The 26,209-nt window shown below is 41.3% G+C and overlaps 1 protein-coding gene across 1 annotated transcript in view; it reads left to right on the top strand.

The window, feature by feature from the left end:
- Nucleotides 1-11,683, top strand: part of LEKR1 (leucine, glutamate and lysine rich 1) — a 57,091-nt gene extending 45,408 nt beyond the window's left edge. Inside the window, exons 7-12 of the mRNA XM_057421892.1 lie at nucleotides 448-525; nucleotides 779-982; nucleotides 2,788-2,881; nucleotides 8,192-8,344; nucleotides 9,011-9,310; nucleotides 11,279-11,683. Of these exons, the coding sequence (XP_057277875.1) occupies nucleotides 448-525; nucleotides 779-982; nucleotides 2,788-2,881; nucleotides 8,192-8,344; nucleotides 9,011-9,310; nucleotides 11,279-11,683 (1,234 nt within the window). The remainder of the gene's footprint in view (nucleotides 1-447; nucleotides 526-778; nucleotides 983-2,787; nucleotides 2,882-8,191; nucleotides 8,345-9,010; nucleotides 9,311-11,278) is intronic.
- Nucleotides 11,684-26,209: the final 14,526 nt, after the last annotated feature.

Below are 26,209 nucleotides of genomic sequence, written 5' to 3'. Positions count from 1 at the left end.
TTGGTGAAATGATGACATAATGACAAGGAATGTGCAGAGTTTCCAGCCCTCTTACTCATTTGTTGTTCATTTTTATTTATATCTTGCAACAGTGATAAGAGTTTCAAGCAAGATCTCACTTCCTTATTTGCAGCATTAAACTTGCTGTGATCCTAGGTTAGGCTGAGATTATATTGGAAGTGTAACTTCCAATTGGAAGTATATTGGGAATAGAAGAAATATATTGGGAAATAGAAGAAATAGAAAAAAGAAGAAAGAATATTGGAAGTGTAACTTCCAATTCCTTAAAAATGTTAGCTAGAACTGAAAGAACTTTTTGTTTCTTGTTTGCCTTTTAACTGAAATAGAAAATGCAAGTTAGATCATTCATCAATAAATGATGTTCAGGGTGCTGCATGAGTAAAGGCTATCATTTCTTTGGACAATGCATATTTTTTAATGTTTTAGGGTGAAATCAACGGAACTTGATGTCTGTCAAAATGAACTGAAAAAAATTAAATACGAAAATGGAATTTCTGAGTCAAGGTAAATGCTGAAATTATATTTCATAACTACGTTTTTGAACGGTGAGAACAAAACTTTTATTATTTTAGTGCAGTTTTTATACACTTTTTTCTCAATTTTTGTGTTCAAGTCCCTAGATTTAGCTTCATAAAAAATACGTAGGTTTTTATCTAGTATTTTATTTTCCAGGTTCAAATTACTTCTGTATTTAGTTTCTGTCTGTAAATAAGAATATAGTAACTACAATGCTGATAGTTTATTATTTTATCTGTAGGCTTACAAAAGAGCTCAAGGAAAAGGAGGAATCTTTTCTAATTTGCCAGCAAGTATGCAAACATTTACAGGAAGAAATGGCTGAGAAAGAAAGGAAAGAAGAAGATCTAAAAAGAAGAACTGGTCGATTAGAAAGTGAGCTGGAAGCCCTTAAAGCTCTTCTTAAACAAACAGAGGAAGAGGTAGTGATGTTGAAACAAGAAAGGTAATCAGATTGGAGTCACGATGGGTAATCGCCTGGGACTCTTTTTGGAAATCTGTTGAAAATAGAGCATTCCTCCTCTGGCAGATCCTGAACCTCTCTCATGGTTACTGAAAGGACAGAGGTTCTGTAAAGTACTGAGGTGGTTCATGCCAGTCAGGCTGCAGGAGAAGCGGCAGAATGAGAAGGGTGGTTCTGGAACTAGGCAGGCTGGGAGGGACATGCTGCTCCCAGCTTTGTGGTGCCTTGCCTGTGTGCTCAGGGCAATCCTGGCCTGCCTCTGCCCTCTCTCATCTCCCGATCTTTAAAAGCCTTGGCAGCCCTGACCTCATATCCATGATAATATGGAATTTTGGAATTCATCAGGTGGATTTTTTTAAATTATTACAGTATAGAGAAAACTTGAATGAAAAAAAAAAAAAATTAAAAAGGGGGGGAGGTGAAGGATGGGAAAGCCTTGCTTTGCGGTCCAGAGCTTCAGCTTAAGCTTAATCAAAATACCCCTTTATTGCAGTTGTTATAGTTGCTATTTGTTATGTAAAGGTTGTAGAGCAAGAGTCCCAGGTAGTTTAAATTACTGTAACTTACATTTGCAAGTTGCAAACCATAACAATGCTATGAATATTAGTATATCCCAGGTTATTGGATATGGTCTAATATTTGATAAGTGTACAGACTTCCCACCAGTATGGTAATATTTGGAAGGTTCTCAGATATCAATGAAGCTGCCATTTTCCCTGTAATTACTTTTCAGAAGTAGAAAACAAAGGACTGAGCTTCTGAGGATTGTCTTGGCACAGTATCTAGTTTGAGTGCCTTTGTTTTAGACATCTGCACTTAGCAGCCTAAATCCATATTTTTTAATTGCTTTGAGTGTAATTTATATACCCAGTTTTATTTCTGACCACCACAGACTTGTTTTTACCATTTCAAAGTATCCTGCCACTAAATTTTCAGTTACTGATAAATTAGCTTGTCTTTTGTTGGCAAAAGAGAAAGTGTTATCCCTGCTTAAGACACGGCAGAACATTATGTGTTTTGTGTACAGTGAAGAAGTGGGTTTTGGAGAAGATAAGCATTTTCTGAGAGTGATGTACACGAAGAGGCATTAAGCTACTTTCATATTTAAAAGAGTTTGAACATTCCCTGTGCTTCAGTACCTGCATGAAAAGATATTACATGTTAATTTAAGAGTATTTCCCTTCTACTTAAACCACAGATACACGAGTTGTTCCAGTCAGTACATTGCTAATAATCTAAGTTACAAGAATTTAAACTCTCACAGGCTTTTGCTCTACAAGCCTGGTATAACAAAATATAACTCTAACAATAGAAAACACTATGGTGGTGGTTTTAATTCAAAACCTATCGCTTTTTTTATAATTAATGATAGTAATAGTCCGGGTTTGTTAAATACAACATCTTCTGAATATCACTCACTGACAGCCAGAACAAGCTGTCTGGCTAGGTTTAAACCACGACAAGCAGTTTTTCAGTGTCCTTCAAAATTTGACTTGAGAAATACTAAAACTATTTGAGGTTTAAATATGTGTGTGTAAGAAAGATCAACTATAGCACTTTCTATAAAGTGTAAAATTCATAAGGCTTTCGATGGCATTATGCAGATGCTAAGTAGTGATTACTGCTGTGCCTCTGGGCTCCAGGAAGGGTTCCTGGGCTTATCACACGGAGTACTAAACAAAGAGGAAAAGACAAGCCTTTGCCACAAAAGACTTAATTGCAAGAAAATGGCATACCACCAATCTGTGCAGAGCACATATTTACATATGAGTTTTTGTGGTTTCTAGGGAGTTTATGCTGATTTCTCATCAGAACAGAACGGAGCAGCTGCAGGTAGCATTAAGACAGAAAATGCGGAATGAAGATAACTGGAGGGAGAAGGTAATACTGGATGTGCAGTTTCAGTTTCTTTTTTCTTTTTTCCAGTTGTAGTCAGCTGTCACAAATGAGTACAGTAAGCCACATAGCTGTCTCCACAAGTGCAAGCATGTCAATAGTATTCTTTGTACAAGAGGTTTTAATGGGTGATCTCTCTACATAGATTGGAACTGAATGTGAAAGTTATTTAGTATGAGTGTTTACAGACTTGGCAGATGTTCAGGTCTGATGAGGTCTGATCTTCAAATTCCCAAGTTTCAGGGTGTTTGTGAAGTGTCTGTGTTAAGAGTGCAGTCCCTCTGATCTTCCAGCTCCGTCCTTTCCCTGTGTGCTCTGCAGGAGAGGGTGCAAGAAGGAAAGCCCAGTCTCATGGGCTGTTGTCCTGCAGAAGCTCTGAGAAGGTGTGTGGAGCAGTCTGGGTTACAAACTCTGAACCACAGTTATGCATGGGAATCACATCAGTGCCCGGGTTTGTTTCCTGACATACCTGGAAGAGAAGTGTAGGAAAGCATGTATTTAATACTGAAGTAGGTTCCCAATAAAAAGAAGGTTTGGCATTGTTGACATGATGGAAAGAACACAGGGCCTTCCTTCTTGCATCTTAGGTGAACTGAAATGCAATATTGCTATTTTTAAAATAAATTTATAAAATAAATAATAAACAAATGAACAAAAATGCCCTTTCCTTAGAAGACATGTATTTGCAAACCAAAGCAGAGCTTAAATAAACTGTGGTAGCACAGCAATTACGGAGCTATCAGAAGCTGTCAAATAGCAAAAGGCAGTGGAGTTGTTAGCCATACACCTGATGAGAAAGGCAAGAGGTGTGTGGATACCCTGCCTGGTACTTAGGGCAGCTGTTATGCAGGGTATATGTTGATGCCATCCCTTGAAATGAGTCTTATCATTCATGGCAATAGGCAAGTGAAACAGTAAAATGACAGTTTTACCCTTTCAAACTTCTCTGCGAACATAAAATTTGTTTGCTGTTTTGCTATGAACCTGTAGTTCCCACTGGTGTCAGGACAAGTCCCCACATGTACAGAGAGGAATATGACAGCCCCAGTGTCGTCTAGCTTGGAATCTGAAGTACCTGGAGCAAGCGTTGCTGTCAGCCCAGGGGCACAGAGGTGCAACCTGGGTTTTGAGGTGTGTGTGCCCTTCCAAGCAGTCTCCCTGCCTAGTGGTTGAGAGGCACCTTGTTCTACCTGATCTGGCAGGCTCTGCATGCCCACAGGCTGAGCAAACAACTCTGAGGTAGATGGGTATTGGATTGGTGGGTGTGTGGTTGATTACAGCATGGGAGCCTCAGCAGAAGTTAGGTAGTGCTGACCATCAGCTGTGATGGGGGCATGGGGAGGAAGCTAAGGAGCACAGGGGGTAGGTGGAGGAGCATGGTTAGACTGGGAAATTGGGCAGGGGGAAGTGATAGCAGAAAGATGGCACGTGGCTCATTCATTCACTTGAGTTGGGGGCCCACATGACAAAGAGCTAAAGGAGTTCATAGTGAAAGTCTCAGTGCTAGAATGGACCTGCAGGGTGAGAAAGGCTTCTACTCTTTCTGATAACCTCTAGCATCACTGGCTCCTTTGAGGCAGTCACATCTCTGCCACCTAGGCTACTCCTAAGTAATCTGCTGAGGTTTTTTACTTGCCTTCCCTTCAAGTCAGAGCAGTATGAAAATAAAGACTTCTTTGAAATTTACTGTATTTCATTTTGAAATACCTCTGTATTTCATTTGAAAAGACTTGGCACTCTTACGACTTGGCTTCTCCATGAAATGAACAATCCTTTGTTATTTTATCCATTGACTCTCACAAAAGACTGCAAAGCCATTTTCATACACCTTCCCACCTAGACTCTTTCAGTAATTGGACAACGGCTCCTTTCACAGTGAGGAGAAAGGGGAAGGTTGGAGGGAGAATGATACACCTTCCATATGTGCATGCTCCTTTATACATGCCCATTTTTCCTTTATTTAATGGAGTGAAGAAAAAAAAGAAATCAAGTAAAGGCTACAGATGCAAAGTCGGGTTAAAATACAGACAGGATGACTCCCCAGATTCAGGGGAAACTGGCTTGATTAGGGTGTAACAAGTGCAATAGAGATTAGGTCTGGTCCTGGTCCATGGATGTAGGATGCAATGTTGAGAAAGCAGTTCAGGCATAGGGCAGCACCTCAGCTGCACACCTGCCCTCAGGGCACCTTGCTGTGGCCATGCCAGTGCTCCATGCATTACACAGTGCTGCTCCACAAGCATGAGCTCCTGTTAACATACGTTTTCTTCTTAGACAGGTTTCCCACCACTAGTCACCTCTTTAACTGATACTATTACATTCTACAATGTTAGGTCATAATTTGTTAGTCATCTTTTAGTATGTACTTGGGTTTGGAGTCTTCTGTGGAAAAATACTTTCAGCTGATTTAAAAACTATATGTATATGCCCACTGTATGTGCTAGTTGGATAGGTTTCTTAGTTGAACAGCTGGTCGGAATGTGGCAATGCTACAGCTCCTCATTTACACTGGGCTTTGAGCAGCTCTGCTGCTGAACAATGGTCTCAGGAATCTGGATCTGCTCTGCAGGGTAGGTTGCTTTTTCTTGGAGTGTCTGGTCATGCTGAGAAGCTTTGCGCTGGAGACTCTAACTGGGATTGGAGCATCCAGCTGCCAGTCTGTTCCAGTGGGCTTTGGAAAGTGGTTTGCTGTGAACAGCTGTGAGCATGTAAACTGTGATTTAATCTGTAATTTTTTCACACTAGCACCAAAAAAAGAAACAACAAAAAAAGCCAACCCAAATAGAATACAAGAAAATTAAAAAAAAAAAAAATAAAAAATAAAAAAAAAAAACAAACTGTGAAGGAGAAATTGAAAGCAGTGTTGAACAATAACTGACTTCTCTGATTTAAGCCTTACATAATTGGTGACTAAAATTGCTGTCTTTTTCTTTTTTTGTTAAGTACATGATAAGCATCTGAAAGCTTTGTTTGGTTTCTGGATTTTTTTTCTATTACTAGCACTTCTTTTAAAACTCCTTAACCTTTCTATCACAAGATATAATTTTAGAATGAGGTCACATTCTCTGCATAACCACAACTTATTGTTTCAACCTGACATTAAAACAAGATAAAGACTGCTGCTAGTAAGAGCAAGCAATTACAACTTTGTTATTACAGGCATTAAAATGCATTGAACAGCAAGTGCTCTAGAAATGTTTTCATCAGAGAAAAGAGTTAGAAATGTGACAAAGTGACAGTTATCTTTGTCTTGGGTCATCCATTGCATCAGTATAAAGTGTTCCAGTTTTCCATTTAAAATACACATAAACCTTAAACTGTTTATTTCCATTTAAAATACACATAAACCTTAAACTGAACAAGAACAAAAATCTCTTTTACAAAAGATTTTCATATTGATGTAAACATTCATTTTATGGATGTTTTTTAATATTAATGAATGAGGGGCATGTAAATGATTTTAAAGCAATTAGTGGGCATTATGTTTTTTTTTTTAAGATCAACTGCCATTTTTTTTTCCTAAAGGTTATCAACTTTATTAGGTTCAAATGCTAAATGTGAAAAATGCTTGTATAATCTTCAAAATTAGCTCAGGTCTTTTACGTTGCCTTCATTTTTTTAGTCTTTTTAATCAAGTAGCTTCCAACATATGATCTGTTTCTATAATAGTAAGTAGAGTTAATACATTAGGTTTTCTAGCATTAGAATCCTAACTTCCATATCTAATAATGTAGAAAATATATCTACAATAATAATAGCAATAACAATAAAAGTATACTTTTAGGATCTTACAAATATACTAATTTTAAGCTAAACCTTAGTGGAGGATTTGTGTCTATTCCATGCCCAGAATTTGCATATATTTTTATATAAAAAATAATTAAAATACTTCCAATTTCTTTTTTCCCAAAAAAAGAGTTAGGGGAATTTGTTATGCTTTTGCTCATAATTAGTGTGTGAAATTAGATAATTGTAATTAAGCTTATTCTGGGCTTTTCTGCTTTTAAAAAATCTAAGTAATTAGACTAGTGGTGTGCATTAATGTGCCTTTCATATATTTTTTTGTGTTACAATTAAGTCCATTAGAATTCAGCATGCAGAAATTAAATATTAAAATAGTGATTTAGGAAAAATATTTTTCAAAATATATCCTTCAGTGTTTACTCCAGAATCCAGGCTTTTATTTTCAGGAAATTATGGCTGAATTTTCAAATTTGCATTTATAATATTAAATGTGTGAGATACTTTAAGGACTGGGATATTTAATTCTATGATTTTACCCAGAATTTGCAACTCTTTCACATTTATTTCTTGACTTTTTGGTCTAGAGCTTGTCCCACACACATACCATCAGTATGGTGTTGTCAGGATCCTAAAACAAGCTGGAGCTGCTTGTTGCTGACCTTGCACTGTGGAGCCTTGCTGCTCCTGGAACCCTGGCTTGGCAACTGGGCTAGCACAAGCAGCTGCGTGTGCCGTTGGCGATGTTTGGAGAGGCAGGCATCCCGCTACATCATCCATGGGATCCCTCAGCATGCTCCTTCCCTTGGATTTCTGGTATTTACAATGGTTTTAGAAGTGGGACATGTTATAAAATAGGAACATGGTGCTAGCTAATGTTTTTTAAATGTGCGCTGCTCCTCTAAAGTGCAAGGTAGTACATGTGGAGTATGTATCATCTGAGTGTGGTCCCTGGGAGGCTGAATGGTAAAACAAGAATAAAAAATGATTTTATAAGGAAGAGTTATCATCTTTAATATTAAGCTTGTTTGAAGACCGACTGTTTGGGAATGGGTCTTGACATTTCATGACTGATTTTTAGCACAGTAGATGTTAGATACTGTGAATTGTATCATTGTGCTGCATTTGAAAATAATGAGTTTTACCTCCAGAGGGAATGCATCCAGCAAAATAATCATCTATGTTAAGAACCAGCTAATGATTTTGTAATTTGGTATTTTCATAGTGATTTAGTGTGAAGTTCAGCTGCCTAAATTTAGGCATCTAGTACCACTTGAGACACCATGGGGCTTGTGAGACATTTTCTGGGGCTGCTGGCTGTGACTCAGCCCTGGTGCTCTGCAAAGCAGGAGCCATCCATGCAGCTGTGAGCCGGTGGGAAGCAGGAGCTTTCCCTCACCAGGCTCCAATGTTGCAATCGTTTAATGTTGTTTCTTCAGTGCCCCTAATCTTAAATCTGCCAAATTTCACATCACTTTATTTATGGCAGTATGGAATGTGAAAAATATTTCAAGATGAGTTGCTACATATTGTTAAAAAACACTTCTTGCCTAGATGGAAATTGATCTGGCTAAAGGTGAAGCACAACACAAAGAAGCAATTCTTAAAGTCAAGGAAGAAGCAAGAGTGGAACTAGACATTGAGAGACAAAAGCAGCAAGAACTGATCGCAAAATATCAGAGAGATCATGAAGAGCTCCAGAAGAAGGTGTGTAACACTCATGAGAAAAGTTTTGTGGCAGTAGATAATATAAACAATTGAAAAATGACATGTGAAGTAATAAAGCCTTCTTTAGTCCTTTTTCTAGATGATACAAGATTTTTTTCAAACCTTTGTACATGGCATATGTTTCTTTGTTTTTTTTCTTTTTTTTTTTTTAAGTTATATATAGAAATTGAAAATTTTACCTATAACCTTGGTTTCAAAAGATTTCTTGAAAATTCTGGAAAAATAAAATCAAAGAAATTTGATGAAATATATTGTTATTTAAAATGTGTTACATAGTGTTCTATGGAGCTGAAAGTAATAGTTTGGCATAGTTCACTTTACAAATATTTGACTGTGATTTTAAAACCCTGACGAAATACTTGCAGTAAAGAAATTAAGTTTTCCCACTTTTACCTCTATTTCTCTGTTTGATTTTGGACATACTACTTAATATCTCTGGTCTGAGTGAGTTTTGATTCATTTATGGCTCTTTGATATCCTTTGAGGGTATAATGTAAATTCAAAGCAATTTTTGTTTTTGTCTCTGAGGACACCTATGTTTGCATTTCTACTTTTTTTATCTCCTGAGATCAACATTTGTCTGACACTTAATTCTACATATTGAAAGATATCCCTTGAATGTAATTTTTGTTTAATCTAATGCAGATTCCAGGTTTAATATCCAGTGCTACCAACAGCTTAAGGATGGAGACAGAAATTCTTGAAAAGAAGCTACAAGATGCCCAGATCAAACTTACAGAGAAACATGAAGAGAAGGAAAAAGAAATTGAGAGCCTTAAAAGACTAATTACTGAACTTGAATTTCAGCTGTCGATGGAAAAGAGCAATAATGAATCATTTCTGGATAGTATGAGAAAAGAAATTAAACACAAGTCAGGTGAACTGGAAAAATTAACCCAGGAGAGGACACAGCTGATTCACAATCTGAGTCAAGTTCAAGAAGAGGTAGGAACATGACCAAGGAAACGCTTTGCTGTTTTTACTTGGACATGTGATTTCTAAAATCATTCGAAGTATCTGTATTTCAGACCCTGTTAATGTGCTGATTTAAAAACCATTGAAGTTAAACTATTTATAAAACAAGTCCATCATAATTTCAGAAATATAATTTATCACAATATATGTGAAATTTTAAGTGTCTGCTGAATTAAATGTAGTGGTTTATTTAATATATATATATATTTCTCAGGTTCTGCAAGACATTTATTTCTTAATCTCTAGCCTCACATCACGCTATGTAAACATGAGTCAACAATAATGTTCTTCATGTTTTTAAAGTAAAAGATGTGGACATTTTTCATTCTTAGAATGAAACAGCAGCAATCTTTCCAGTAATCCTGCTTATTTTGGAAATCATTTGTAAGAAAAACTTCCATATGATCAATACAGTTCTGAATGGCATCTGGGGCAGAGTCTGAATTGTCTAATGTGTGTGCGTCCTGCGTGCTAATAGGGATAGGGTGGAATAGGGTATTCCACCTCCCACCAGTAAAGACGCTTTCTCTTACACAGGAATGCATGAAAAAGAATCAAAAGTGACGAGAAGCTTGATTGATGGATATTCTTATCACAATCATTTGCTGAATATCTGTAATATAATGGGAAGGAAGCAGAGAACTGCACTGCTCTATAAGAACTGTGAAAACAGTGAAGTCAGGGACTGTAGATAAGATTAGACTGGAATGTCCAAAGTAAGTGGCAGGAAAAAAAAAAAAGGTAAACAGTGAAAATAAAACCCTTCAAAATTAATTTAGGGCTTGGGTTGATATTTATTTATTCCTTGAAAAAGTTTCAGAAACACTGTTAGTGAAATTACAGTGATATAGAGTGAATGTAGGTACATTCTGTCCTGTACCTATGGAAAAGGCTCTTGGAAAGGCACGTGCTCTTCAAGTATTGGTCAGGAATTTCAGCAGAGTAAGGAACACACTGTTATCCTTCATCATGAGATTCCCTGGCTCTGCTTATCTTCATTATGCATCTATTTCATCCTCTTAGCACTGAAGAGGTTTAGATAGAAAAGTTTGTGTCCATGCAATGAGGTTGTGCATGACTGAGGGTGGTCTCTGTATGACTTGATCATCACTCTCTGCTGGAGACTGCCTTGGTGGTTGTTTCCCTTTCATTCTCATGAACCTCCTGGTGTCAGCAACAATTGCTTGCTTAGAAGAACAAAAAAGTGTTTATTTTATCTTTGTGTTAGTACTTTCAGTAGTTCTGATTTTTATGACTCAATTTAGTGATGTTGTCCCTTGTGCTTTGTTTGCTTTTTTTCAGCTGGAAAATTAATTTTTTCAGGAAAATTAACATCACAAATAAGATCCGCACAATACAGAAATTTGTGGACTTCTGTAATACTGCAACAGTTTTAGTTGTGTGCTTAAGGCCCAGTACCAGTCACTTACCATTTAGGTACTGGGAATCAAAGTGTACAGTTTGTGAAAACCACTGGACTGAAAACCATTCATCCCAGTTATATGAGAAATAATAATCAATAAAGAATGCCATCACAAAAATGGGTGCACAATTATTTAAACTACAGAGGAGGATAACTTCTTGGACATCTTACCATAGCAAAGTGGCGCAGCAACACTTGACCTCTGTCTGTTGCTTTTTTCTTTCCAAGAGCAGAATTCCCAGTTTCCCCCTCGCTGGAGGATAGGCAGGATATCAGAAGTAACTTCTGATAACTTGCCTCATATTTTCCACTGTCTCCTGAGGGAATGAAGGGTGTGTAAATGCTGATATATGTCCTTTGAGTGACTTTCAGAAAAACCAAGATATGGGGAAGCGTTGAAGGATTTGGGTGCATCATTACCCTCCAGCCACCCCCGTCTTAAGCCCAAGGAGATGAATAGGCCCAGCTTTTGACTAATGGCATTTTGTAAAGCCAGTGTTTGTTTCTGTTTGCAGAACACTCTTCTCCAGGAAACAGTGCGCAGAGAGTGTGAGGAACGCTATGAGCTGACTGCAGCTTTGACTCAAGCCAGGGAACAAGTACTGGAACTAAAAAAACTCAGTGGAAATTTCCCACTATCGCTGTGTTCCCTGGCTCAGGGCAGCCTAACCTCCTCTGCTGCCCTGCTCACTGATTATGGACAGAAAAGCCGCTCTAGCCTCAGCACTGGGAAGGAAATCAATCTCTCTGGACAGTTTGGTATTTCAAGAGCTGCGAAGGCACCCACCTCCGGTAAGCGTAACAGCAGCAGCAGTGTGTGCTTGCCAGCTCTAACCCCACCACATCCTCCAAGAGGGAGGGCAGCTTCACTCAGCGAGCCCAGGAGCAGGATCTCTGCAGTTATAAGACAACTGAGCTAACTCTGGCAGCTACATATGCACGCGTAGGGCATGGGAAACAATTCCAGTGCATCAAATGGCTGTTTACTCATGGACCCCAGGGTCAACTCTTAGCCGATGCAATTCATGCATTTCTACAAGTTAAAATGAAGTTAATTTTTTTATATATTTTTATTGCAGTAATGTTTCTTTGTTCATCACATATTAAAGTAATTAAATGCTACCTACGCTTCAAGATGAGGAAAATAAGAAAGAAAAAATACTGTCTCTCCAAAAGCAACACATCTTCAATAGGTGTAGTTAAATTATTGGCCAATTTAAATTCCTGTTTTCCCAAACCACTTTGTTAGAATTTTCCTATTTTGTGTGTTCTCCTGTTTAACTTAACTGCTTGTTTCTGGTGTAAAAATGTGATTTGTTTGGTTAGAATCAGATTTTTGCAATTATTTAATTGAATAGTGTTGTATTTGCAAATAATTATGCTTAGGTCAGTGAAACTTTCTAGTTGTGTAGTATGTATCGTTCAGTCTGAAATCTGGGAAATCCACATGCTGAGTAGACTAGTCATTGGCAGAGACATATGGGCAAGTCTTCAAGCTGTGCTTATTAACAAGGAGTGGAAGATTTAACACTTTTCATCCAAAAGACATTTGCCTCTTTAATCAGAAAAGTGTCTTTATGTTAAGCGTAACTTCTTGCTTCAAAGGGTTCTCTGTAAAATTGTTAGACAGGAGGATCAGTATCTTTATTTTACTCCTTGATACGTGGAACCATGGTTTGTTTTGGAGCCCAGACAAGGCTTGGTCATCTTTGTTCACGTGCAGAGGCTGCAGAAGTAGCTGCTTTTTGAACAAGGCAGCTCTGCTGCTGGAGCAGTTTGACAGTGTGGACCATAGAGTGGACTGAGTGAAGCAGTGATGGGTGACTCAGTCAGTCTGAGATTTCACTTACTGTGTTACCAGATACTCAAGCGTTTTGGTCAGATAAGCCCAAACAGCCAGTTCGGTGATAGTAACCAGTTTTGGCAACAGCCCAGCAGTGATTGGACAAGGAGAGGTGATGAAGCAGGCCCAGATCAGCCTGGCAAGTCTCTTGGGCAGAAGTAGACCTACCACATTAGACCCAGCTCAGGCAGGAGGAAGGAGCTGGGGCTGAGCTCCTCAGCACGTCGCAGTGGCACAGGGGTATGAGCCCTAGGCACAGAGATGCTGGTGGCCCTGCTCCATTGAAAGACCACCATTCATCTTCTGAGACCATCAGCTCTGACTTGGACAGAAACTTTGTGGAAGGTAAGTTAGAGGGCAACTTTTTGGAGACTATCAGAGTGTGCACATGAGCAGTTGGAGAACTGAAATTGTCTGCTCCTGTTTAGGTGTGGGGACTGGGCTTGCTCTTCCCTTGGAGTTGTGGAGTTGCTTCTTCATAGGGCACTTGTAAACCCAGATATGTTTAGAATCGCATCATGAACCTTGACCTTCTTGTTATTTCTGAGTGATGAGATAGTCCTGTATGTGACAAAATGACAGCAGTAGGCCACATCTTCAATGCTGGAGAAAATCAGAGAATTGGTAAATCCAATGACATGACAGGAAATACATTTTATTCAGTAAAATCAGTGGAAGGAACATCAATTTTAGATTTACCCTCTGGAGCTTGATTTAAAAACATGCTCTATCTTGGTTTCTGTTCCCACTGAAATCATCAGTCAGCCTTACCTGATTTCAGCGGCAGCATCCACTGAAATCATCCTCTATTCACAAATTCCAAAGCAACAAAATTATAAAAGTTGTTCTGGTAGCTTCTGCTGCACAGGGATACTCTGCAGGGACCTGGAAGATTGAATGGACTTGAACAGACCTCAGAAGAAACTGGTAGCAAGAACCAGTTGATTGGGGTATGTTAGAATCAAACACAAATACAGTCCCCAGGAGAGTGTAGACTCAGGTTGGTGGAGGTCAGAATCTGGCAGTTTGGCTTTCCTCATTCAGCAGGATCTTGGTGGTTGCTGTGACTAAGGCCTGCTTGCCTTCTCTGTTGCAAAACAGGCCGTCTGTACCTTCTAACTGGAGCATGTGCCAATAGGCTGTATCCTCCATGGGTATCCTCAGTGGAGGCTTGCCCAGTTTACTAAAGCAGAATTATGCTCAATTGGCCAGTGGCAACAGTGAGTCTTAAGCCCAACCAAGATACCTGGCCAGCAGTGGAAGCTGTCCACAGGACCTGCTGGCTTTGCTCAGATACTTGTATTTTTCTTAAGGATGTTGAAAATTTGTAACGTCAAAAGATGTGAAAACAATTCCACTGAAACACAAGCCTCAGGAAATTCATTTTTTCAGCAATCCCACAAATGCAGAATAAAGGTGATGGGAAGCAGTCCCAAAGGTCTGCTTGGAGTATGGCTGGACGGTGCCCTGCTCTGGTCAGTGGTGAAGTTGGTTTTTGTTTAGAAAAGATGCTGACGTCTTCGAGCTTGAAAATTGTTATCCCACTGTCCACCCACAGCCTTCCTGTGCTGAAGTAACAGATTTTCATTGAGGTGGTTCTTAAAATTTATTGCTCTATGATGTAGATTTGTCATAACATTTTTAGATGAACATTGGTTGCATTTTCCAGCCTTACAAGAGAAATTATATAAATCCACTAACTGCTGTTACATAATGTTACGCCCTTCTGCAGCTATGGACCAGGAGTCACAGTGAGCCCTTTGGTAGCTGATGTCGTAGTGTGGAGTTTAATACTGGAATATTTCTGTCAAAGAAAAGGTGGGACCTTTACCTGTGGACTGTTTTGCTGGCTGAGATCATCAGGATGCAGTAATGTCTCTGTGCTTACAACAAAGCCAGAGCATGGGTGTGGAAAGCTACAGAGTATTCCAACTGTTCCTTCCCTTGTGCAGCTGTGGCTGCACAAACAGGTCAGACTTCAAATTTGGGCTCCTCCGACTGCTTCAGTGTTTCTGTTCTGTAGCAGCAGCAATAGCAGAGGATGACGCCGTGGTCAAAAGTTGCAAAGTGAGGAATAGCACATAAAATAATGAGAGCAGTCACAGAAATAATGTTTCTAGCATGAAGGAGTATATAAATCATGGATCCAGACTTAAGTCAGGAACAAATATTTCCCTTACTTCCCCTCCCTCACAGTAACACAGAATTCCTGCTGCTAAGCAATAAACAAAATATATGAATGTCAGGAAACTTTACCAGCTTTAAAACCAAATAAATTTCATGTAGTCAAGGAAAGTTTAGAGAGTATTTCTTGTAATGGGATGAAACACAACAGCAAAAAATACCACGAAGAATGTGGACACCTAATTATATCCCCACATATTCAGGAAATAAAACTTCCTGGAGGCAATATATCTCGCAGAATTGGTGTCATTTATGAATGTTTTTTTTTTTGTATGCTGGACCTTGCACTGTAGGACTCATGGCACAAGGGAATGCTTAAAAATATCTCCAAGCTCGAAACAAATCTGCCTCTGTGGGGTACAGGGTGGCTGGCACCTGCACCCCACATCCTGCAGAGGCAGGATGGCTGGCTGGAGGCAGCAAGCCATTCTCTCGCCTCTCAAGGTTACAAGAAAACATCCCATGGCAATGAGCTGTCTTGTTCTTGCCTGATGCAAAGGTTTCTGTTTCTTCTTGACAGAGCTGATATTTTTGCCTGATCAAGAATAATAGCTTGTACAGTCCTAAACCTTTCCATAAAGCATTAATCCCACTAAGAGGCTCTGCCTGTTTGCATTCAATGCACTAACATACTGTGCTACTACCAAATTTATCCATTTATTTTTATCCACCAGTCTTCATTTCCAGAGCAGTTTCAAATATTCAGTGTTGTACTATTAACTGGAGAGAATCTACACACCATAGCTGAACACATCATTATTTGGAGGAAGCAGAAATGGTTCAGGCTGCCATTGCACTGGTGGTTTTGTGATGGGAAAAGGAGACGGACAAGGGCAGAGGGACAGGACCTCTCCTGGGTCATTGGCACCATCAGTGCTCAGAGCTGTTCCTTGGCTTCATCTTAAAAAGAACTTGCTGGTTCACTGTGAAAGAGGAGCAGAAACAAACAGGAAAGACTGATGAAGTACCTGTGTATAGCCTGGACTCCCAGGAGATTGGGACCCATAGCAGAACAGAAAGCTGAGTTCTTGGGCTGCACTAGAAGCACCTGGCCCATAGACTCCATGGGCTGCCCTGGGAAAGCTGAATCTAACTGGAGTCAAAGAGAATCGGAGTCCACAGTACCTGCAGCAAGAGCCAGGTATGTAATTTCAAGCACATGTCCCAGGTGCAAATCAATGGCTCTGGACAAGAAATGGTGTGTATCCAGCCTGTGGGGTGCTCGGGTGGGAGAGCCTGGACTTTCCCTAGGCATGCTGCCTGTCCCACTGGAGCAGGAATCAAATTTAAAGCAGTTGGTCTATACTACATTATGGGTCTGTGCTTTTCCACTGAAAGCTGCATAGAATTTCTGGGTTTTCCACAGACATTAGTACAGAAAGGGTCAAATCCTTGTCTGGTGACGTGGAGTTGTCTTGCTGCTCCTTTGACAGGAGATTAACTTATTGCTTGCCATATGTATCAAAGTGCTTGCCATCTGTATCATAGATATAAGTGCTTGCCATATGTATCAAACTTTTATTCCTAATAGGATATTACAAACTAAAGCAGTGATGTGCCTCATGTATTAAAAATTATAAACACATCTTTAACTGAGTTGGTGTGTATGATCTGGGATCCCAGTCTGTGGCTTGCATATGGAGTTTTTCCACAGGGGAAGAAATTCGACTTCAGAAAAATGCGTCTTAGTATCTTAGCAGCATTAAGAGTATACGAAAATAGAAACTGGAGCCAGACCCAGTGCCATATATTATTAAAATGTACTAATCAGGGGAAATAAAAAAGAGAGATCTTCTTGTCATTTAAAGAAACAGTTGTGCTGCAAGATATTATTTGCTCTAAAGTCTTGATTTGGCTCTCAGTGTTTTATAACTAGTTTCCTTTAAAGCTTGCGGTATGCTGCAGAAGCACTGTGCTTTTTTAATACAAAAGAAAGAACAGAAGAAGGCATTTAGTGAAATTTCCTTTCTCAGACAAAACCCACACATCTTTATTTTTAGTTATTTAAAATGGGGACTTACTTACATGATGAAAATGTGATGTTTGAATTTTGTGTTTAATTGTTATAGGTGGTTAAGTGTATTCTACTGAAGAAAGAGTAAACACCGTACACAGCCGCAATGGTGTGAAACAATATAGCCAAATATGCTTAGCACTTATGTGGGGTTTTGTCGTCCTTGAATCAAAGTACAAATTAATTTTGATAGGATAATTAAAAGGGTACTGCAAAATATTAATGCTGAAGAGATTTTAACACCGGAAATATAATTTGTGTGATGGAAACTACAAGCATCTGGCATTGCACTGTGACTGTTCCCAGATAATGAGAAAAATCTTCCAGGCAAGCATGGCCAGTTTCCGCAGATTATTTTTACTTGTCTCTCCAAAGATACCCTCCATCCTCTGAACCACTGCGCAACCACTGTTCCCTCCTTGCAGTTTTCCATCTGGAGCCATGAATGTGTGGTGAATTAAGGTCAGTGCCAGGATGTGGCTGTATTTCTTCCCAGTAAACCGAAGGACAATCACTGAGCAGCTTCCCGAAACAACACCTTCTGTTCTACTTAAGTGGATCCTGTTGCTTTGTAACAGTGCGGCAAAACCGAGTAAGAGTTCCAACAGCACGTCACTGGCAAAAAAAAACAGTGTTACCCTGAGGTTAACTGGCTAATGTCACTCCCAGCAACCTGTTACAGTTTGCTTTACACCAGTTTATACGGACAGTTCTTCACAGTGTGCTTCCCATGGAGAAGTCCAGAAAAGCATATTTAGAACTCTAAAAAAATATGAAGATAAAAAGTGTTTACAATGTGTGTTATACCATATCCCTGCACCTTCTGTGGGACAGCCCTTGTGCGCTCCACAGCTCTTGTCCACTGAAGGAGGCTTCATTGCTTTGTCTGGTACAACAGCAGTTCACATCTCTCTGAAGGATATTTCAAAGAGCTTCTTGATGTAAATTGCTGTGTCCAAGAAGTGAGTCATGGCTGTGAATCTCTGTGGCAGGGAAGCCTTTGCTGCCTTTGATACCTTGTAGCATTCTGCAGGGACACAAAGGGTTGCTCTGGAACAGCAAACTCCTTGGGGCTTGGCACAAGGGCTGGAGGATCCAAAGCAGAATTGAAGGACAGGTGGGAGCCAGGGCAGGGAGTCAGGGCTAAGCTGAAATAAAAGCTCAGGTGTCCATTAGAAGTGGAGAAGGGCTTGGAGGGAGCATCTTGCAAACTTATGTCATTTATGAGACTTGGGTGTTACCAGGGTGTGGATTGCACTGTGCACATCACCTTCATTCTTTGCCTTTTTACTGTGGAGTTGTACATGATGACCCTCTGCATAGACTGTAAATTGCAGGTCTTTCTTACACTGCTGGCCCATCACACCATGGAGCTGCTGTATATTCACCTGCTTGTCATACTGTAGGCTGTAGCAAGTGACATTTTGCAGTGCAGTACTGGTCTGTGTGCAGGACAGCTCTGGAATACAGCAAACAGAGAGGAAAAAAAAATGGTTTGTTGTCATAGAATCTTATAATGGTCTGGCCTGAAATGGACTTTAGACAATCGAGTTCCAGTCCCCTCCCATGGACAGGGACACCTTCCACTAGACCAGGTTGTTCAAAGCCCTGTCCAACCTGGCCTCGAACACTGCCAGGGATGGGGCAGCCACAGCTTCTCTGGGTGACTTGTGCCAGCACCTCACCACCCTCACAGGGAAGGATTCCTAATACTTAATCTAAATCTCCCCTCTGGCAGGTTAAAGCCATTTCCCCTTGTCCTGTCCCTACAGGCTCCTGTACAAAGCCCCTCTTCAGCTTTCTTGTCAGCCCTTTTAGGTATTGGAAGGCTGCTCTAAGGTCTCCCCAGAGTCTTCTCTTCCCAGGCTGAGCAAGCTCAGCTGTCTCAGCCTGTCTTCATAGAAGAGGTGCTCCAGGCCTCTGAGCATCTTTATTTTCCCTACACAACCATCTTTCTGCTTGTGAAATGTCAGCATAATCCCATGTCCACAGGTCCTGAATAAACAGATAGTCTACTTGGGGTTTTATTTATCCTCTATTCACTGTCACACAATAACAAAATTAGGAATAAAATGGACATGCTAATGCAGAAGCTGTTTCAGTAGTGCAGCTTAGCTAATTGCACTAGAAACTGTCACTGTGTCAGGTCTGAGCACTGTAACAGCCTCTTCAATAAATAAATTATTATATTTTTGTGTGAGTCATAACCTAACATACTAGAGAATAAAAAAGTAGCCCCAAATCACACTGCAGATGCCATCTAATTCTTACTTTCCTCTTACCCATGCTTGTTCTTTTAATAGGTTGTAAAGTGATGGAGTTATGCTGATTGCTCTGAAAGCTTGTGTAATTTTTATATCGTCTAAAAAAAAATTGATCTCTAAATGTCAGGAACGTGTAGGTGATGACACAAAGCCATTTTAGCCTATAAAACTCCGGTTTTGCTGCTTTCTCAAACCCACAGATTTACAGGAAATGGTTTGGTTTGGGGCCCCCCTATTTCCAAAAAGACATTTACTGGTTTTCAAGTTGATAGGATATCCTGGTTTAACATTAAAGATATGTTTTATTCAGCTTGGAATTCAATTAGTGATGTAATTATAGTAAAATCCGATTAGTCCTTGGAAAGTTTCACTTTTGTTTTCTTATTTGTGGAAACCTTAAACTTTTCCAGGGCTGGAAAGCAATACCTTGTGAGACTCAGTGATAAAAACCCGAGTTGGCCATCGCACATGATGCAGAGCATTGCACATGGTGAGTGTGGAAAGAGCAGCAGACACTTCAGGTGCACACCCTCATGTCAATGCTGAGGGGTATGTATGCTGGCTACAGCTGGAAGTGCTTCAAAGCTCCTGAATTCATTGATGTAAGAGTTAAAGAACAATTTGGTATAAATAGGAAGTTGATTGCTGTGGACTCACCAGCTGCAGTCAGTGGAGTGTAAAAGGTCTTTAATGATGCAAACAACTTTTGGGCAAAGTACAAAAGAAGATAATTAAGCAGTTAGGTCAGGACGAATGGCAAGGATACCTTTGTAAGAGTTCCCTTCATGGGCTGCTTTGGAAGCTGCTTGCTCTAGGCACAAGCACAAACATGCAGACAACCTGAAGTCCAGCCCTTTTTAATACCCATTATAAAGCCAAAATCAAAACCAAAATTGGGAATAAATAGGTTATTAGCACCAGGTTTTTTACATCTTTTTGCTTAGGCTGTAATTTATTCAAGATGCCATGCTAAGATCCTGAGAGAGTTTAAATTTAGATGTGGTGAAAAGCGCAGGTGATGTGAGGTGTGCTCCAAGGAGTAGAGGGTTTCAAAGGGGACTTTGAGGTTACTGACCAGCCTGGACAGGGCTGGTCTTAAACAACATTCAAAGTGAAACTGATGTCCTGACACAGGTAGGTTTCCTCAAGTGACACCTTGGCACAAAGCTTTGATATGCAGAATTACAGCTTGTGAGACCACATCTGCAGGGATGAGTGGGCCTGACACAAAATGATGTCTCCATTATAGTGGTATGGTATTTTGTCAAAACAGCCCAATAGTTTGAAGAGTCTGAAAAGGGGAATCAGCCAAGAGCTGGGGGTGACCTTGCAGGAATGCCTGTGGAAGCCGCTTTATCCCAGGTTTCTGTCTTTAGCCACAGCAGGACGTGTTCAGTACTTATTTAGGTTTTAAACAGCAGGCAGGGACAGTCCAGATTCTGAGCCCGTCCCATGGGTGTGAGACAGAGGCTTGGTCTGAAGCTTTGGAGGTCATAGTGTTCTCCTTTGCTTGTCGCTGAGTCAGGAGGGAAATCTTTGCTGTCTGGCTGAACCCTGGCTGGTGGGACTGCAGGCAGGTTTCATGCTAAGTGAGCCCCAGGCAATACAGATGCCTGTGTATTTTAGTTTGTTTGTGGGTTTTTTTTTTAAGTAAACTGGCACATTTGATTGAGGGGGTGAACGCAGCAACATCTGCCCCAGGCTGGAGACACCCTGCAAAAAAGCTTTGGAAAATGTGACCATCACTAACTCCAGAGGTGTTTCCAGTGCCCTGCTGGCTCACAGAAAGAAGTGTGCTTTGTCCCCTCCTCTTTGCCCGACATCTCAGTTGGTGCCATGAACAGACTGTGGACTTTGGGTACATGTCACCATCCATCTGTGCCCTTGGTGAGGAAGAAATGAAGTTAGCAAGCACTGTTTGCTGACACTGGTATGTGGTTTTGTTAGCCCATGCCAGGCTTTGCTGTGAGCTGGGAAGGCCTGAGTACTCCCATTGCACTGTTCGATCTGTGATTCACCTGTCCCAGACCTGGGGCCAGCATCGCCACCAGAGCTGGTGGAGGCTCCACCAGCTCTGCTGCAGACACTGAAAGGTTGGTGTAATTGTTGCTTACTGCAGCTATGGCTATCGATAAGTATTTTGTACGTGGGCATCCCAGGTGTTGGCTAAGCAAAACAGTTCCTAAGTGGTTAAATTGCTGTAGCAGGTCAGTTGGTGGTGGTTGTACCTTGATACCTGCAAGGTGAAGGACCCTAGGTTATCTGGGGCTGGGCAGTGAAATTGGGAAGCCTGCGTCTTGCTGTCATTATTTCTCTTTTCCTTTTTCTTTGAGTGCAGCACAGACAGTGCAGTTGCAAAGGACTAATGTAAACAGGTCACCTCTCCACCCTCTTCCTCCTCTCCCTGTCACTCTGCCACGAGTCACCATCTTCTGCCTCCTTTGGTCCATCCTTCCCAGCAGGTTTGTCAGCTCCCATGTGGATACCCCACACACGCACAGGGGTCTCTATAGGGTGAAGCTGTATACGTGGGGTGCACTCTCTATAGGGTGAGCTGTGGGAACTCAGGGGAGGATGCAGTGTAGAGCCCCTCCAGAGCCCACTGCCTGCCCAGTCCAGGGACGGGGCAGGTGTTACTGAACAATGCAGAAGTTAATTGCCATTTCAGGATGCCCTCAGGAGGACACAACTCTTGGCCAGAGCATCTGGTAGTCCTCCCCATGTAGGCCGGTGGGGTATTGGTGCTGCTGGGCCAGGCATTCCCAAGCCCTGCACTGTCCCTGCCCATCTGCTGCCAGCTCCAGGGCAGGATTGTAATGCCGGAGTCACTGTGGTCTGTGGAGTTGTTTGATGAGCAATAATAGGAAATACGTGGCTTTATAATATATGTGAGGATGGTGGGTATTTCTGGCTTCTGCAGGCTCTGCAGTCCTTGCTCAATCATGCACCATGTACCATGATGCAGGCCTGCAGCTTTACCCCTGAATAATTTGAAGCCAAGTTTCTGATGTTTTTAATGTAAAATTAATTGATCATTCAGGGCAGTGCATTCAGCTGATACGTGAGTGTCCCCTGATTTTGAAAGCACCCCAACCCACACCTTTGTTTTACAAAGGTAAGACTTTAAAAAGAAACCCACCTATTTCCAGTTTAATTAGGACAGGAAGTTGGAAGTAGGTTATGTGAGTGACATGTTCATTTAATTTGCACACAACCAGAAACTGTGTCCCATGAGTGTCACCAGACCTCTATGTGTGATGAAGACCATTCCCTTGGTTTCCTCATCAATTATAGCAGTTCAGGCTACTGAATTTCTTTTAGCTAATTTATGTGGGTTTCATCTCTTCTACAACCGCCATACTATGCTTGTGGCTTTAGTTCATATACTTAGAGGTTTTCTGGATTTGTCTAAATGAGGCACAGGCTGAAGACAGTTTGTCCAAGATGTCTTTGTGTCCACTTCTCTAAGCACCAGGCACCACACTGCCTTCTTTTATGTGGGATGTACCTGAAGATCAGAAGTACTCACACACTTTGGTGGTAGGCACAGAATAAAAACTGAGGGTGATATACATCAGCAAAGTGGTGGAATAATTCAGGGTGGTCCACAATGGGAGTAACAGGATGACATTTAGCAAGGGAAAGTTTCAGTGCAATACAGAGGAAAATGTCCTCACGTGGAGTTGTGTCAGCCATGGAAGATCTCTGTGGGAGTGGTGGAGCCTTGGTGCTTGAGTCATTCAACATGGACAAGAAAAAAGTGATGGAAAATGTACTGTCAGGAGCAGCCCTGTACTGGCAGGAGCTGATGAACCGTATGACCTAAATGGTATTTTCCATCTCCCAATTTATGTGGTATGGAAAGTGATTTATTTTGGCCTACCACCACTTTACTACAATGAATAATGCCCAGCTGACAAGTACTTGCTTTGAACTCTGGGGAAAGAGTCCCTGAAGAAATCTGGTGGCCACAGAGGCACTAGGAGAGGAGCCTTCAGATCCACTGCAAGTGCAGCAGGTTTTTCTTTGCTGATGGGATTGGTTTGAGGGTTGTGCTCTCTGTCCTGCCCAAATGTCCTTGTCATTGTACAGGTACATAGAAAATAAACCAACTGAAAGCATTCCTAACATGCAGGTTGCCCTCTCTTGACTTATGAGATCACATTTTTTCCATGTCCAGGTCAGCTGAGCGGCACTTAACTGGCAGCAGAAAACATAGATCAAACATACCCCGAAGCTGTGGTGTGTAAATTCCTGCTGCTCTGGTAACACCGCACGTAATGCCACGGGGACCATCCACAGAGCGGTGGATGGGGCAATGGAGCCTGACTCCAGCAGAGGAAGCTCTTCAGGAACCCGAGGCTGACTCTGCTCACTCAATACAAGTGTTCATGAATCCCTGGCTTTTATGGAAATCCTCTTCAGCGCCCATTTATGCAGTTGTTTCCTGTGCATGGGAAGCATTGTGCTGGCTGCAGGATTTGTTTTAAGTTACCAGGACTGAGTGGTCATTTTAATCATCGTAAAGTTCTGAACAAAGAACCACATGTGTGTTTTGGGAAAAGGACCCAAAAAAGGATCATCGGCAACAGCTGAGAAGTGTCCAGAAAGAGGTCATATGTGGAGGATGATTTATGGGTGCTGTGGGTGTAACCAAGTAGCAATATTGCCTCAGTGCTTTCCTAGATCAGCAGTTGCCAACTTCATTATATTTACCAATGTCTTTTTGGTTTTTTTTTTTTGTAGATTCCATCTAAAAATAACAATATCACTTTTGAGGGTAATGGGAGCAGCTAGAAGGAGGCAGTAATTCATCTGCTAAAACTGTACACATGGGAGCATGATGGCGTTTAATTCCTGTGCTATAAAACCAAAGGATAAAAAATTTCTTCTGAAGACCAGGCTTTTCTATGAGTTTGTATTCATAGACATTCATGCAAACACTCTCCTCTGACTATCTTTGGGCAAGGATGCTACTAAACCTGCTGTGTATCCATCTTTCAAGGAAGCAGCACTTTGCCCATAGGACCTCATATAAGGAACTGAACAGTTGCCTGACTTGCAGGGTGCACTGACTATGCAATAGCTGCAGTATGAGAGACATAGGGATCCATGGATGGGGAGGGTCATGCAGAAAGTTTGCAGAACAGCCTCTCACCACAGGCACAGCACAGTTCATGTTTTATGTAATAAGCATTATATCTACAGAAAATACTTAAAAGCCAGCACCATAAATAACAGGGGAGGGCAAAAGCCTTGGTAGGCTCCTGAAACAGAAGGGGCTGCCCTAAGGCGATGCATAGAGTACAGAAACCAGATTACATCACAGGTCATCCCTCTTAGCCAGGGAAAACAATTCCTGGACCTTAACACCCATGATCACCATAGCCCTGAGAGTGTGAGCAGGACACACTGGCGGTGGGCTGGTACTTCTCACGCAAAGCCCTGTCTAGCTGTGCACAACCTCAGTGTCTGATTTAGGGACTTTGGTTAAGATAACACATCTAGGGGTGAAAACTAATTTCTGGCCTTGTGGTAATCAGCAAAAGCATAATGAAGCAAGGTGTAGACCAACCCAATTAGCAACGAACATCTGCTTTCCCACACCCTCTCCCTTCTCCCTGTAGACAACTCGGACATAAAGAACACTTCAGTCACATTGCTGACACCAGCCTCCCACATTTCTTGTTGCACATTCCCTATCTTAAACCTTCCAAACTCCATCTTGGTCAAGCTGTGTGACAAGCAGATGCAGATTGCCTGCTAACCCACACAACAAAGGAGTCTGACATCAGGTCACTTTGCAAATTGGGTTCCCTAGGATTTAGTGTGGCATTAAATAATTTGTATTTGCACCCAATTCTCCTGCAATACAAAGCATGTTCAAACATGCCTCAGACACACACACGTGTCCTTGTTCAATGGCCTGGGTGCTCTCTCATGCCACATAACTGAGGCTGACTTACCTGCTTGGTGTCTCTCTTTGTGTGCTGTTGTGCTGTTCGTCTCCAGTCACTTCGAGAGGCTGAGGCCAGGAATGACAGAAGGCTTCCCCGCTGATGGGCTCTGCCGTTGAAAGGACATCCTGCTATTTATTCATCTGCCATCGCTTCAGCTATGCAGCCTCCAGGACATCGTGCAAAGGGAGCTCATCTGCTGTGGTGTTCATCAATTGTATATGAGCTCTTCAGTCCCACGGCTGGATGAATGTGAGGTCAATCAGATGAGTCAGGGCTTGGAAAACAGCATCCCCCAGTTAAAACAAGGGGTTTTGTTCTCTTCTTTCCGCCTGACTTTGTCTTTGTGTCTGACAAGTCTCTACATGTGGAAAGGAGAGCCTGAAGGGCAATCCAGTGTATTGGCATCATTTACCAGCCTCCTGGTGCAACGTGGTGAGAAAATGGGATTAGGTTGAAGACATCATGAAGTTGTGCTAGCCCTTGCAATCATGTGAATCACATGGATTACTTACTGACTGGTGCAGTGCTGGTGCTTTTCCATCCCCTTTCATTACCTTGATGAACTCATAAATCTTCGAGTTGAGGATGTGCTTGGAGTCTACAACCTGGTTTTAGCCTTGCAAGATGAAAATATTCAATATATAGGCTGAAAGTCCATGTTATTTTCCCAGAAATGTAGATGAGGGTGAGGCAAGAAGTAATGTGAAAGCATTTGATCTGAGGAGCACTGTATTACTCAAGTTGCTCCCCTGGGGGCTTGAGGAAGAGGACTGCATCTGGAGAGATCATCTTTCCTCAGAAGACTCTCCAAATTTGCTCACTCCACACCGTTTCATTTCATGTAACTCAGGCTGGAGGGTGAGGAACTAGAAATTTCCATTTGAAAAGCTGGAAGCTGTAGGAACCTGCCTTCTCTCCATGCTGGGTGAGGTGCAACAGCCACTGGTGCTGTGCTTCTGTCCCCCCATCAAGACAAGCATTTCAGTATTCACTGACCCTGGATTGTCCTGGGATGAGGATGCCCACAAGGTACTTTCTCGTTTCTTTGCTTTCATTTTGTTGCCATGGAATTGCTCACATCATTTACATTGCTTGCATCAGATTAACACATGTTTCTGTTTCATATTTTTCTACATAATGATAATTTTACTTACAACCACCCCAGCCCTACTCACCCAGTT

The sequence above is a fragment of the Pezoporus wallicus genome, unplaced genomic scaffold (genome assembly GCF_028554395.1).
Source record: "Pezoporus wallicus isolate ANWC-B61680 ecotype Strahan unplaced genomic scaffold, APGP_CSIRO_Pwel_v1 scaffold_7402, whole genome shotgun sequence".
Lineage (NCBI taxonomy): Eukaryota > Metazoa > Chordata > Aves > Psittaciformes > Psittacidae > Pezoporus > Pezoporus wallicus.
Note: the sequence above shows the minus strand (reverse complement) of the source record. Positions and strands in the feature narration are given on the sequence as shown.